Raw genomic sequence first — 13149 nt, 5'->3', positions numbered from 1 at the left:
TATCATGGCTTATGTGAGAATGGGTTTTTGATATTCCTAATAGGAAAAAGTTAGATCAACAGAGTTGGAAGGGACTTTGAAGGTCATCTAGTCCAACCCGGGCAGGAGACCCTACACCATTTCTAACCAATGGCAGTCCAGTCTCTTCTTGAAAGCTTCCAGTGATGAAGCTACCACAACTTCCAAAGGCAACTTCTGTTCCATTCATTTATTGTTCTCCCTGTCAGAAAGTTTCTCCTTATTTCCAGGTTAAATCTCTCCTTGTTCAGTTTCCATCCAATATTTCTTGTCTGGCCTTCAGGTGCTTTGGAAAATAGCTTGACCCCTTCCTCCTCTTTGGGGCAGCCCCTCAAATATTGGAAGACTGCTATCCTATCTCTCCTGGTCCTTCTCTTCACTAGACTAGCCAGGCCCAGTTCCTGTAACCGTCCGTTGTATGTTTTAGTCTCCAGGCCTTTGATTATCTTAGATACATTCAGATTAACAAGAGTTGGAAGGGCCCTTGTCGGTCATCTAGTCCAACCCCCCATCCAAGCAGGAGACCCTACAAGTCAAGGGATTATCGGGCAAATTCTCTTCCCATGCAGCTTCTTGAAAGTCCAGCTTTTACTTCCACAGAGTATCACAAGGAATATCATGGCTTATGTGAGAATGGGTTTTTGATATTCCTAATAGGAAAAAGTTAGATTAGATCAACAGAGTTGAAAAGGACTTTGTAGGTCATCTAGCCCAACCCGAGCAGCCTACACCATTTTTGACAGAGGGCTGTCCAGTCTCTTCTTGAAAGCTTCCAGGAATGAAGCTCCCACAACTTCCGAAGGCAACTTCTCTTCCACGGGTTGATTGTTCTTAGTGGCAGAAAATTCCTTCTTATTTCCAGGTTGAATCTTTCCTTGTTCAGTTTCCATCCATTGTTCCTTGTCTGGCCTTCAGGTTCCTTGGAAAATAGCTCCTCTCTGTGGCAACCCCTCAAATATTGGAAGGCTGCTCTCCTGTCTCCCTTGGTCCTTCTCTTCCCTAGACTAGCCAGGCCCAGTTCCTGCAGCCGTTCATTGTACATTTTAGTTCCATTGGTCAATTACAATCCATGCTGGAAGGAAAATGTTTGGTGCAATTTCTGGAAATCTCAAAGGCATCGTTCTTTGTGTGTGTCTGTGTGTGTTCGTGCATGCATGTGTATAGAGAGTATATGTGTGTCTGTCTGTCTGTCTATCTGTCTATCTATCTATAGGGAGGGAGAGAGGGAAAGAGAGATCTATATAACTAAATATATTTCCCTTTTGCTGCTAATATCTCTCCTGAGTCTCATTAGGAAATTAGTTTCAAGTCATTGGCAATTTGCAAGCCTATTCATCTGAATAGGAATGTAAATCATGGTTATTGGTACAATGGAAAGAAAAAAATTTCTGATTCGTGTTAAAGTGGAAATTTGTTCCCAATTTTGGTTGTAAGTGGAACGCTACCTGAAGTAGAACTTCATGGCCTTATTTCCCTCGCAGAAATTAATGCTAATATCCTGCTTTTTAAAACATTATTCCATCTGCTCCTGTTTTCCAAAGAGATCATTTACAAGCTGCTGGGCATTTGTGTATCTTGAAGGACACCTCTGATTATGAGTCCCCATTGGCAATTGCAAATCTCATCTCTTCAGAGAAATTGGAGGCAGCTCTGGGCATCCATCTCTTTAAAGCTGGAAGGCTTCTTCAAGGTAAGATAAGGGCTCTTGGTTTCAAAAGGGGAACCAGTGTTGTTTGTTTTTTGACAAAAGCCTAATAAATTGCTCTTCTAAAATGTCTGCAATAGCTTTGATAAGTCTGTTATAACTGGGCTGCAATGATATGCATAACCCCTAGGTGGAGGCAAAGACCTAGTTTTTCTGTATCTCTCTCTGCTACCCTCTACTGGTTATGTAGATGTTTTGCACTGTGGATCTGTTCTTGGGCCCCATTTTTTTTTTCCTATGACTTGAAATCTCCATTTTAACACGAGAATAAGTCCAGGATTCAACAGAAGCCATCTGTTGATTGCTCCTCTCCAAAAGATGCTTTGCATTGGCATTTCAACATCAGTGACTTATTGCTTTCCTTGTCTGCCTGCATTTTTTCCCCTTCCTCAATGGTTGATATCCAGAGATGTTGGAGCATCTAACCAACCTCTCCAGCAAAGCAGACACTGGAGAACAGCTGGTAAAATAGGTCACGGATTCCTCTGCCAGTTCTTGACAGTTTACCTGATTCCTTTTTAACAAGTGAACTCATTCTACCTAGAATTTAAAAGCAGCCTTGTTCCCTAATTAGCTGCCATCACAGCTCCTGTTTGTTAGCTTAATGGGGTGTAAAACTGCCCAGTTAATTGTTTTCTCCCCTCCCCTTCCACTCGTCTAATGGCTGTGTTTTATTTTTAAAGGAGGTTTATAGTTTTTGTTAGCACCACTGCTTTTGAGCATCCCTGTTGACAGCAGAGGGGTGCTTGATTTGAAAAGACACAATGCAAATGGCTCTTCTTTGTAACCACAAGGCTGGCATGGTGGGAACAGGTTGGAGAAGATAGGTGGCTCCCATTTGGCCAAAGACAATCTGAGAGATGGCTGGTCTCAAATTTCTGTTTGAAAAGAGCACTTAACACTGCTAAAAGCCTCTTTTCCTTCCCCCGCCCGCCCCAAAAGGAACACCAGGGCAGAGGGTTAATATGGGCGGTCCTCATATTTTGTGACAGCCTTGCTTAGTGACTGTTTGCGGCCACAATGGGGAGGAGAAACTAACTTGGCAATCTGTCCTTGCACTGATAACCTTTGTAGGTCTGTTAAACAAAGGAAAGAGGAAACAGGCTTGTGAGCCCAGCCTGTCAGGGCTCTGGCCCTGACCCCCGTTTAAATCATGAGTCTCAAGCCAAACTTCTAAAACTTAAAAAGGATTTATTGAGAGTTAACATGCTGGCCCTGCCTGGGTGTAGCCGACTCTGAGACACATCATTCATTGTCACCCTTGACCCTGGGTTTCCCCTGCCCCCTGGGTGTATCATAATTTATATTCTCCGATGGGACACATCCATAGCCAAGAGTCATCAATCATGCTCTCCAGTTAGATATTTGCCCGGCAGAAATTTCGGTCACCTAGTTACTATCTTTAAAAAAAATATTTATGGAATGCACTTTCGGTTTTGCAAGCTGCTGCACTGCTCCCTTTCTGTTGGCAACTCTAAAAAAAAAACAGAGAAATGTTTTATGAGTTGACACGGTCAGTGTTTCACTCAGTGATTATTTTGCTTAATGACCTCAATGAATGATGGCTGTTAAACGAGGACGACGCGTGGAAGAAGAAAGCAAGCGGAGAGCCGTCCTTGCAAAAAAATCAAAACCCAGAGGTGCAATGATAGAAAGCAGAGGTGCTCCTCATATTACGACTATACGTTGTGGCTGGAATTGTCACTGCTGATTTTATGACCTTTGGGGGGGGGAAGGTTGCTAAGCAAATCTGCAGTTGTTAAGTGAATCATGCAGTTGTTAGTGGGTTCCTTCCATTGATTTTTGCTTGTTGGAAGCCGGCTGGGAAGGTCACAAACAAGGATTACACGAACCCCATTTGCAAGGGTCATAAATCCGTACCGGTTGCGATTTTTAATTGTGCTTGCATGTCCATGGGGATGCTGCAATGGTTGTAAGTGCGAGGACCACTTGCGAGTCGCTTTTTTTTATGTCATGATGACTTGGAACAGTTGCTAAACAAATGGTGGTAAATTGACTACCTGGATTTGCAAGCACCTTCCAATGGGGAGGGGGTGGTGGACTTTGGAGTGCTTCAACGCATGCCCTACTTCAAAGAGGAGACCAATCAATCGGAATAAAGTTGGAAGGGATCTTGGAGATCTTCTAGTCTAGCTCAAACAGGAGAACAGAACAGAATATAGAACAGAATAGAATAGAATAGAATAGAATAGAATAGAATAGAATAGAATAGAATAGAATAGAATAGAATAAGGAATAGAATTAGAATAGAATAAGGAATAGAATAGAATAGAATAGGATAGGATAGAATAGGATAGAATAAGGAATAGAATAGAATAGAATAAGGAATATAATAGAATAAGGAATAGAATAGGAAAGGATAGGATAGGATAGGATAGGATAGAATAGGATAGAATAAGGAATAGAATAGAATAGAATAGAATAGAATAGAATAGAATAGAATAGAATAGAATAGAATAGAATAAGGAATACAATAGGAAAGAAATAGCATAGAATCTGGAAGGGACCTTAGAGGTCTTCTAGCCCAGCCCCCTGCTCAAGCAGGAGATACCAACTCAGATAGGTGTCTGTCTAGTCTCTTCTTAAAAACCTCCAGTGATGGAGCACCCTCAGTTTCTGGAGGCAAGTAGTTCCACTGGTTGATTGTCCTCACTGTTAAGAAGTTTCTCCTTAATTCCAAGTTGCTTCTCTCCTAGATTTGTTTCCATCCATTTTTTTCTTCCCTTCCCTTCTGGTGCTTTGGAGAAGAGCTTGACTCCCTCTTCTTTGGGGCAGCCCCTCAAATCCTGGAAGACTGCCATCATGTCACCTCTAATCCTTCTTTTCATTAAGCTAGACATGCCCATTTCCTGCAAACATTCTTCGTGTGTTTTAGTCTCTTTGGAAAGGTGTCAGCCAACATTTATCCCAGAGTTAAGTTTGGTGGACCAAGTGGCACCATCTGGGCCACTGGATTAACTATTGAAGAACTGTTGAAATTCTCCATTTTTTTCAGGAAGCCCCGTTCCTTTTGGGATTATCTTTGGAGGCACAGATGTTAATGAAGATGTCAAAAATGAGGAGAAGGCCCAAGTTATGGAGAAGGTGTTGGATGAAGCCAGGTAAAGAAATGTTCCTCTTACTCCTCCTTATTATCCTATCGTGAATCAATCAAAATCTATTTGGACCTTTATCCCAAAGTTGTTTTTTTTTTTTTTCAAAAGGCCACTGGATTTTCTTGGTGTTTTCATTGAAAGCATTTTGCTCCTCAAGTTTCTTCAGTTCTTAGATGAGAAGCGAAACCAAGAAAATCCAGTGGCCTTTTTGGAAAAGCACCTTTGGGGTTAACCATGACTGGGATGATTAAAAATCTCCATAGTTTGGACCAGAGGTCTCCAAACTTGGCAACTTTAAGACTTGTGAACTTCAATTCCCGGAATTCCTCAGCCAGCAGGCTGAGGAATTCTGGGAGTTGAAGTTCACAAGTCTTAAAGTTGCCAAGTTTGGAGATCCCTAGTTTGGACCTTCCTTAGGCTGGAGCAGAGGATCTATAGAATAACACTGTCCAACTATTTAGTAAGACTGTATTACTATTATTCTTCTCATCCTTCCTATTACCTATGTCTTCCAACTTATAATTATAACCGTGTTGCTTGTATCTTTACAATTTATATTGTTTTATTTGTTCCCTGGTATGATTTGTTTGCCTATTAGTAACCTATGACTATCGCTAAGTGTTGTATCTTGATGATTCTTGATGAATGTATTTTATTTTATTTATTCCCTCAACGCTGTCCAACTATTTACAAAATCTGCACTACTATTACTATTAATCTTCTCATCACTCCTTATCACCCCTCCCCTCCCACTTGTGACTGTATGACTGTAACTTTGTGGCTTGTATCCTAACGATTTTTATTGACTGTTTCCTAGTATGATTTGATTGCTTATTTGTACCCTACGACTATTATTAAGTGTTGTGCCTGATGATTCTTGACTCTTGACGAATGTATCTTTTCTTTTATGTACACTGAGAGCATTTGCACCAAAGACAAATTCCTTGTGTATCCTATCACACTTGGCCAATAAGGAATTCTATTCTATTCTATAAGTCAAGCCTTCTTCAAGGCTTCATCTTGGAAAGATCTCAACTATGGACACTTGGGTGGTGGAATCCTAAGATACAGAGCCTGTTTTGTCAAAGGCAAACCCTAACCCTAACCATAACCCTAACAGAATTTGGGGAACCTCTCTGGACTGCTAAAAAGAGTCCCTTTTGCTGTGAACAGAAAGATCTTAAATTGGATTGTGCTTTTGAGTCTATCAAAAAGTCCATCATGTAAACCCCTCTTCAGATGAGGATGTAATTCAGAAAATACTAGACTGTGCAGAGATGGATAGATTGACAGTAAAAATAAAGGATGAAGAAGACACAGAATATTACTTAACATGGAACAGATTTTACGAGTGCTTAGAGATAAGAGGTAGAAATTAGGCAAAGAAAGATCATTGCTATGTATGAATTAAATACAAAGAGGGTTGATAATTATAAACATGTTGATATAGTTAACAGAAGTATAAATAAACTAATACAAAGGGAAACTTAGTTAAAACTATGTTGTTACACTATTATTATTATTACTAGTAGTATTAGTATTATCAGTATATATGTTGATACTTCTGTTTGTTTTTCCTTTGTTTTTTTTGTAAATGATATGCCCTGACAATACACTCTATTCAAAATGTTTATGAATAAAAATAAAACCTATACTAAAAAAAAGTCCATCGTGTTCAGCGGTATTTTCTTCTCCATGTCTCTAGGTTTGCTGTGTCCTTCACCGAAGCCATGAAAGAAGCAGCTGCAATGTATTGGGTAGGTGAGGCTGGGGATGCATGAAGTTTTTATTTTGTCTCTTTCTCTTTTTTAAATTTTAATTTAATTTAATTTAATTCCCCTTGCTGTTGAACCTTTTTGGTTTCGAGCTTGAAGTTCTGCAAGGATTTTGCACACCTGGCTTATGTCATACCAATCCTCCTCCTCCTCCACTTCCTGGACCTTCAGTGGTAAAAACACATTTGACATTCATGTGAAAAGACAGAAATTGATCAGCTTTGAAGCTACATCTTGTCCTCTTCTTGATCAAGGGAGGTACTAACACCACTCTATAAAGCCTCAGGAAGATCACACCTAGAATCCTGCATCCAGTTTTGGTCACCACATTATAAAAAAGATGTTGAGACTCTAGAAAGAGTGCAGAGAAGAGCAACCAGGATGATTAGGGGACTGGAGACTAAAACCTACGATGAACGGTTGCAGGAACTGGGCCTGGCTAGTCTAGGGAAGAGAAGGACCAGGGGAGACAGGAGAGCAGTCTTCCAATATTTGAGGGGCTGCCCCAGAGAGGAGGAAGGGGGTCAAGCTATTTTCTAAAGCACCTGAAGGCCAGATGAGGAATAACGGATGGAAAACTGATCAAAGAGAGATTCAACCTAGAAATAAGGAGGAATTTTCTGACAGTGAGAACAATCAACGGATGGAACAGAAGTTGCCTTCGGAAGTTGTGGGAGCTTCATCACTTGAGACTTTCAAGAAGAGACTGGACTGCCATCTGTCAGAAATGGTGTAGGCAGGGTGTCCTGCTTGGGTAGGGGGGGAGTGGTTGCACTAGATGACCTACAAGGTCCCTTCCCACTCTGTTAATCTGTTGATCATATCTTTAACGATGGGAATAATTTCTTTAGTCTGGCAAGATTCTGTCTGAAGGCGAGGAACATAAAGGAAACCACTCAGAAAAAACTACGTGTTTCTTGGTTCTCGAATCCTGTCATTTGTTCATAACATGAAGTCTCAAATGCCAGTTCTTTAGGTCCCTTCCAGTTCTGTTCATCATCATCATCATCATCATTGTTAATTAGAGGTATCTCTTCCTTTTCCTCTTTTTCTTTTTCTCCATCAGCACATGAACTTTAGAACTTTTTACTCCTCCTCCTTCAGCCTTTCACCTTTCTCCCCTTGGCAAACCTTGGTCCAATTCAACTTTCTGCAAACCTCATTTTATTCATTTCTGTGTTCGCATCTGTACACACACACACACACACACACACTCAATGGTGTACCTCCCCTCGGCCCACACAAATCAGCATCCCAACCTTGCAGAGTTCAGATGCCGCAATTGTCTGCAATTCCGAAGTACGCTTTTTAAAACCGGGTGGGTGCAAGAAGACTGCTAACTTTGGGGCTTACCTGTGCATTTGGCAAACCAAGGTTAAGAGCCATTGGGGAACGGGATTTGCAACCTGACTGAAGCTAGAAAGACAAGGCTTGAGGCTGGGGGAGCTAATTTAGGCTCGTGTCTGGCTTGAAAGCGGTTATTTTGCGGGCCTAACAAAAAGACAGATTTGGTTCAGCATGCTGGAGACTTGGAGGAGAATGGCTTTTTGTGTAAATACAGTATTTGATAGCAATCACAGACAGGGCTTTAATTTGTTTTGATACCTTCAAAAAGAACTACTCTAGATAAGTGCCCTCTACTGCTATGATTCTCTGCCTTGAAAATAAATTAAGCCTCTTTTGTGGGCAACCGTCTTTTTCCCCCTCCATCTCTCTGAACCGTGGCTTTCATTAACTGTTCTGGTTTTCTTTTTTCTTTCTTTTGATTTTTTTTTTAACCACCATAACGATGACAGTGGGGGTTTCTCGGTGGCCCAGGAAGACAAACAAGTCTAATAAAAGGTAGAAAAATAGTGCTGGAGAATGACTCTCTTCTCTCTCTCTTCTTTCTCTCTCCTTTCTTTCTTCTTTCTCTCCTCTCTTCTCTCTCTCTTTCTCTCTCATTCTCTTTCTCTCTCTCTCTCCTCTTTCTTCTCTCTCTCCTCTCTTGCTTCTCTTTCTCTCATTCTAATTCTCTCTCTCGTTCTCTTTTTTTCTCTCCTCTCTCCTCTCTGTCTCTCTCTTTTCTCTCTCCTCTCTCTCTCATTCTCTCTCTCTAATTCTCTCTCATTCTCTAGCTTTCTCTTTTTCTCCTCTCTCTCTTGTCTCTCCTCTTTTTTCTCTCATTCTTTCTCTTTTTCTTTCTCTCTTTCTCTCTCCCCCCCTCTTTCTCTCTCTTGTCTGCCTGTCTCTCTCTCTCTCCTCTCTCTCTTAAAAATCTGCTTTGCAAAAATCCTGATAATTGCATCAAGTTACAGGAATTGATTGCCGCTTACCACAAATATTGATTGAGGCTGATTGAGGGCTGCCAGCTCTGATTAGCTTCTGATGTCACCCGAAAAGATTTTTTTTTTATAGGGGTAATTTTTACCAGATATCTAGGCAGCTTCATCTTCTTGGCTGTGTCCTTAGACTGCCCAGTTTTTAAAGCCAGCATTGAGATCTTTATTTATTCCTTCCTTTCCTTGAATATATTTCTGAATGGCCTGCATAGGGTCAAAGCCCCAAATGAAAAGAAAAACAGTTCTCAACTTGCAGCCATTCATTTTGTGACATTTTTCACACTTTAGGACCATTGGAGCATCTGATGGTCGTGTGCTACTTAGAATAGAATAGAGCTGGAAAGAACCTTGGAGGTCTTCCAGTCCAGCCCCCTGCTCAGGCAGGAGAATCTATACCATGTCAGACCAGCGGCTGTCCAGTCTCTTCTTAAAAACCACCAGTGATGGAGCAGCCACTATTTCTAGTGGCAAGCTGTTCCACTGATTCATTGTCCTCACTGTTATGATGGTTCTCCTGAATTCCAGGTTGCTTCTCTCCTGGATCCGTTTCCATCCGTTGTTTCTTGCCTTCTGGTGCTTTAGAAAATAAGTCGACTCACCTCTTCTTTGTGGCAGCCCCTCAAATACTGGAATACGACCATCATGATTGACATCAATATCATGATGGATTGTCCTCAGTGTTAGGAAATTTCTCCTTAGTTCTAGGTTGCTTCTCTCCTTGATTAGTTTCCACCCATGGCTTCTGTCCCCAATGGAAGTTTCTTTATGGGAATCAAATAGAATCAAATAGAATTAGAATTAGAATAGACAGCTTGGAGGTTTATTTGTTTAGTTATATAGAATAGAATAGAATAGAATAGAATAGAATGGAATGGAATGGAATGGAATGGAGTGGAGTGGAGTGGAGTGGAGTGGAGTAGAGTAGAGTAGAGTAGAGTAGAGTAGAGTAGAGTAGAGTAGAGTAGAGTAGAGTAGAGTAGAGTAGAGTAGAGTAGAATAGAATAGAATAGAATAGAATAGAATAGAATAGAGTAGAGTAGAGTAGAATGGAATGGAATGGAATGGAATGGAATGGAATGGAATGGAATGGAATAGAGTAGAATAGAATAGAATAGGGAATGGAATGGAATGGAATAGAATAGAATAGAATAGAATAGAATAGAAATTAGAGAAGAGTAGAGTAGAGTAGAGTAGAATAGAATAGAGATTAGAGTAGAGTAGAATAGAGATTAGAGTAGAATAGAGATTAGAGTAGAGTAGAGTAGAATAGAATATAGAATAGAATAGAATAGAATAGAATAGAATAGAATAGAATAGAATAGAATAGAATAGAATAGAATAGAATAGAATAGAATAGAATAGAATACTTTATTGGCCAAGTGTGATTGGACACACAAGGAATTTGTCTTGGTGTAAATACTCTCAGCATACACAAAAGAAAAGGTACATTCGTCAAGAATCAAGAATCATAACGTACAACACTTAATGATAGTCAAAGGGTACAATCAACAGTCAAATCCTGCTAGGAAACAGTCAAGTGGGAGAGTGGTCTACTTGTGTCTAATTATTTTCCACCTGCCGAAATGGAGGGGCTTTATATAGATGATACAGACCTTCCTTTTTAAGAGGAGTGACTGGGGGGGTCAAGGATGAATTGAGGGCAGCAACCAGGATGCTCCTTGCAGAGACAAGAATCTCATTTATTTATTTTTGTTTACCTCTCTTTGCGTACATTTTGAAGAGCAAATCTCTGAAATTTGAACTGTTTTGCAAAAGATTGCCTTGCCCCTTTGATTATAGTGATTAACCTGCTTTCCCCTGTGTTTTTTTTGGATTTGTTTTTGTTTTTATTATTAATTTGCAAAGCCTCAAATCAAGAACAACATCTGTGTCCAAGCTCAAGGTAAGTATTTTCCAAAATCCTCTTTTTGCCCCTGGCAAACTAGTTCCTATTTCTGTCTTTCTTCCAAATGAGAACCAACCACCTGCTGTCCCTTGAAGCCTCTTATGGTTTGTTTGGTGTTTGTTTGGGTTTTTTGCATAAAAACAAGAAGAAAATGAACTTGCGATCTCTGGTTTTGAGGATTAGGTAAGACAGATCAGAGAAAGAAGAGTAATACGATGTAATTTTGGAGAGAGGTTAAAATATATTTGTACTTTTAACAGCTGTGAAGAATATTAGAAGCCACTTTCTTTCTTTTTTCCATCCCTCCCTCCCTCCTTCCTTCCATCGATCCATCGATTCACTTTCTTTTTTCCTCTTCCTTCCTCTTCTTTCTTTTTTCTTCTTTCCATCCTCCCTCCTTCCATCCCTCCATTCCTTCCCCTTCCTTCCTTCCTTCCTTCCTTCCTTCCTTCCTTCCTTCCTTCCTTCCTTCCTTCCTTCCTTCCTTCCTTCCTTCCTTCCTTTCTTTCTTTCTTTCTTTCTTTCTTTCTTTCTTTCTTTCTTTCTTCTTCCTTTCTTCTTCCTTCCTTCCTTCCTTCCTTCCTTCCTCCCTTCCTTCCTTCCTTCCTTCCTTCCTTCCTTCCATCAATCCATCGATTCACTTTCTTTTTTCCTATTCCTTCCTCTTCTTTCTTTTTTCTTCTTTCCATCCTCCCTTCTTCTATTCCTCCATTCTTTTTTCCTATTCCTTCCCCTTCCTCCCTTTCTCCCTTCCTTCCTTCCTTTCTTTCTTTCTTTCTTTCTTTCTTTCTTTCTTTCTTTCTTTCTTTCTTTCTTTCTTTCTTTCTTTCTTTCTTTCCTTCCTTCCTTCCTTCCTTCCTTCCTTCCTTCCTTCCTTCCTTTTTCGCTTGTACTTTTGGCTTTTTCTTTGCGTTCTTTCATTTTCTTTTCTTTCTCTTATATTACTTTGTCTTGGTTCTTATTCTCTTGTTGAAAGGTTTGGCACACCCATTTGATTTATTTTTCTTTAGTCTCCCCCGTCTCCTTACTTTCTATTAGTTTGTCTTCATATTTATCTTCTTGTTTAAATGTTTCGATTAAAAAAAAGATAGACTGAATGAAAACATCCTGCTGAGAAGCTTGCCCTGGCTTGCTTTTGGGAGGGAAATTGAATGCATGACCCGTCTCATTTCTAGGGATCGTGAGCCTTCCAAACAGGCGGCATAACTGGGCCGAATTTCTGCAGAGGGCAGGTAAACATGCATACAAGCATAAAATGTCCCAGAATTTTTTAGTAAAAAGTCTTTCTGAGAACAAATGTCTTTCTTTTTTGGAGAACTGGGAAAGGAAGAGAGAAGGAGAGGGAGAAAGGGGAAAGGAATGGAGAGGAGAGAAGGGAAGAGAAGGGAAGGGAAGGAAAAGAGGATGGGATGAGAGGGAAGGGAAGAAAAGGGAAAGGTGGAAAGGGGAGGGAAGGAAGAGGGGAGGTGCTAAATGGATGGGAAAAGGAAAGGAAAAGGAATAAACGAGGAAGGAGAAGAAAGGAGTAGGAAAGGAAAGAGAAGAGAAGAAAAAATGCCCAGGAAACCATAATGGTAATTGTGGGAGCTTCATCCCCGGAGGCTTTCAAGAAGAGGCTGGACTGCCAGAAATGGTGTAGGGTCTCCTGCTTGGGCAGGGGGTTGGACTAGATGACCTACAAGGTCCCTTCCAACTCTGTTAATCGGTAATCAAGAGGAATCCGATAAAAGGTCTCCAACATCACTACAACATGATCTGTCAATCGGCTGCGGCTCCCGGCCTCCCCTGCCAGGCTGATGGGAAATTGTCGTCGAAGATTCTACCTCACCCTGTCGCCTTGGGAAGACGCAAAACACTTCGAATCGATTCCCCTAAGTTCACCTATCCCTGCTGTCCTCGACTTACAACAGTTCGTCTAGTGACCGTTCTTCACACTTACGACCATTGTCAGGCCTCCCTCCCCCCCCGCCCCCCCATGATCCAGGGGTGGGAATTCTACCGGTTTGGACCGGTTTTATAGAACCGGTTGTTATGATTCTATGCAGTTCAGAGAACCGGAAAATCGCGCCCCTGGCTGGCCCCGCCCGTTTCTGCCCGCCCCTCCCCTCCTTGCCCAGTCAGTCCTTATCGCACATGCGCCACATCGAGGTGCATGCCCGACATCGCTGACTGTGTTCTTCCTTGCCCAGTCACTCCTTAAAGTATTTGGTTTTTTTCCCCCTACCGACAATCAGCTGTTCCGATGATCAGCTGTGCCAGGATCCCCGGAGGCCCAGGAGGCAAAAGGGGCTGCCAAAAAAGAAGCCAT

At 41.2% G+C, this 13149-nt stretch overlaps 1 protein-coding gene across 4 annotated transcripts in view; it reads left to right on the top strand.

The window, feature by feature from the left end:
- Positions 1–13149, top strand: part of GLT1D1 (glycosyltransferase 1 domain containing 1) — a 37477-nt gene that overhangs the window by 1776 nt on the left and 22552 nt on the right. For 2 of the 4 annotated variants that reach the window (XM_026716226.2, XM_087913467.1), the window contains exons 2-6: positions 1560–1708; positions 4740–4845; positions 6545–6596; positions 10802–10838; positions 12017–12073. In XM_026716226.2, the coding sequence (XP_026572011.1) occupies positions 1560–1708; positions 4740–4845; positions 6545–6596; positions 10802–10838; positions 12017–12073 (401 nt within the window). The remainder of the gene's footprint in view (positions 1–1559; positions 1709–4739; positions 4846–6544; positions 6597–10801; positions 10839–12016; positions 12074–13149) is intronic. The other 2 variants (XM_087913466.1, XM_087913468.1) reach the window with 1 other exon arrangement.

Source organism: Pseudonaja textilis, chromosome 15 (assembly GCF_049901715.1).
Source record: "Pseudonaja textilis isolate UNSWEBS1 chromosome 15, rPseTex1.2, whole genome shotgun sequence".
NCBI lineage: Eukaryota > Metazoa > Chordata > Lepidosauria > Squamata > Elapidae > Pseudonaja > Pseudonaja textilis.
Note: the sequence above shows the minus strand (reverse complement) of the source record. Positions and strands in the feature narration are given on the sequence as shown.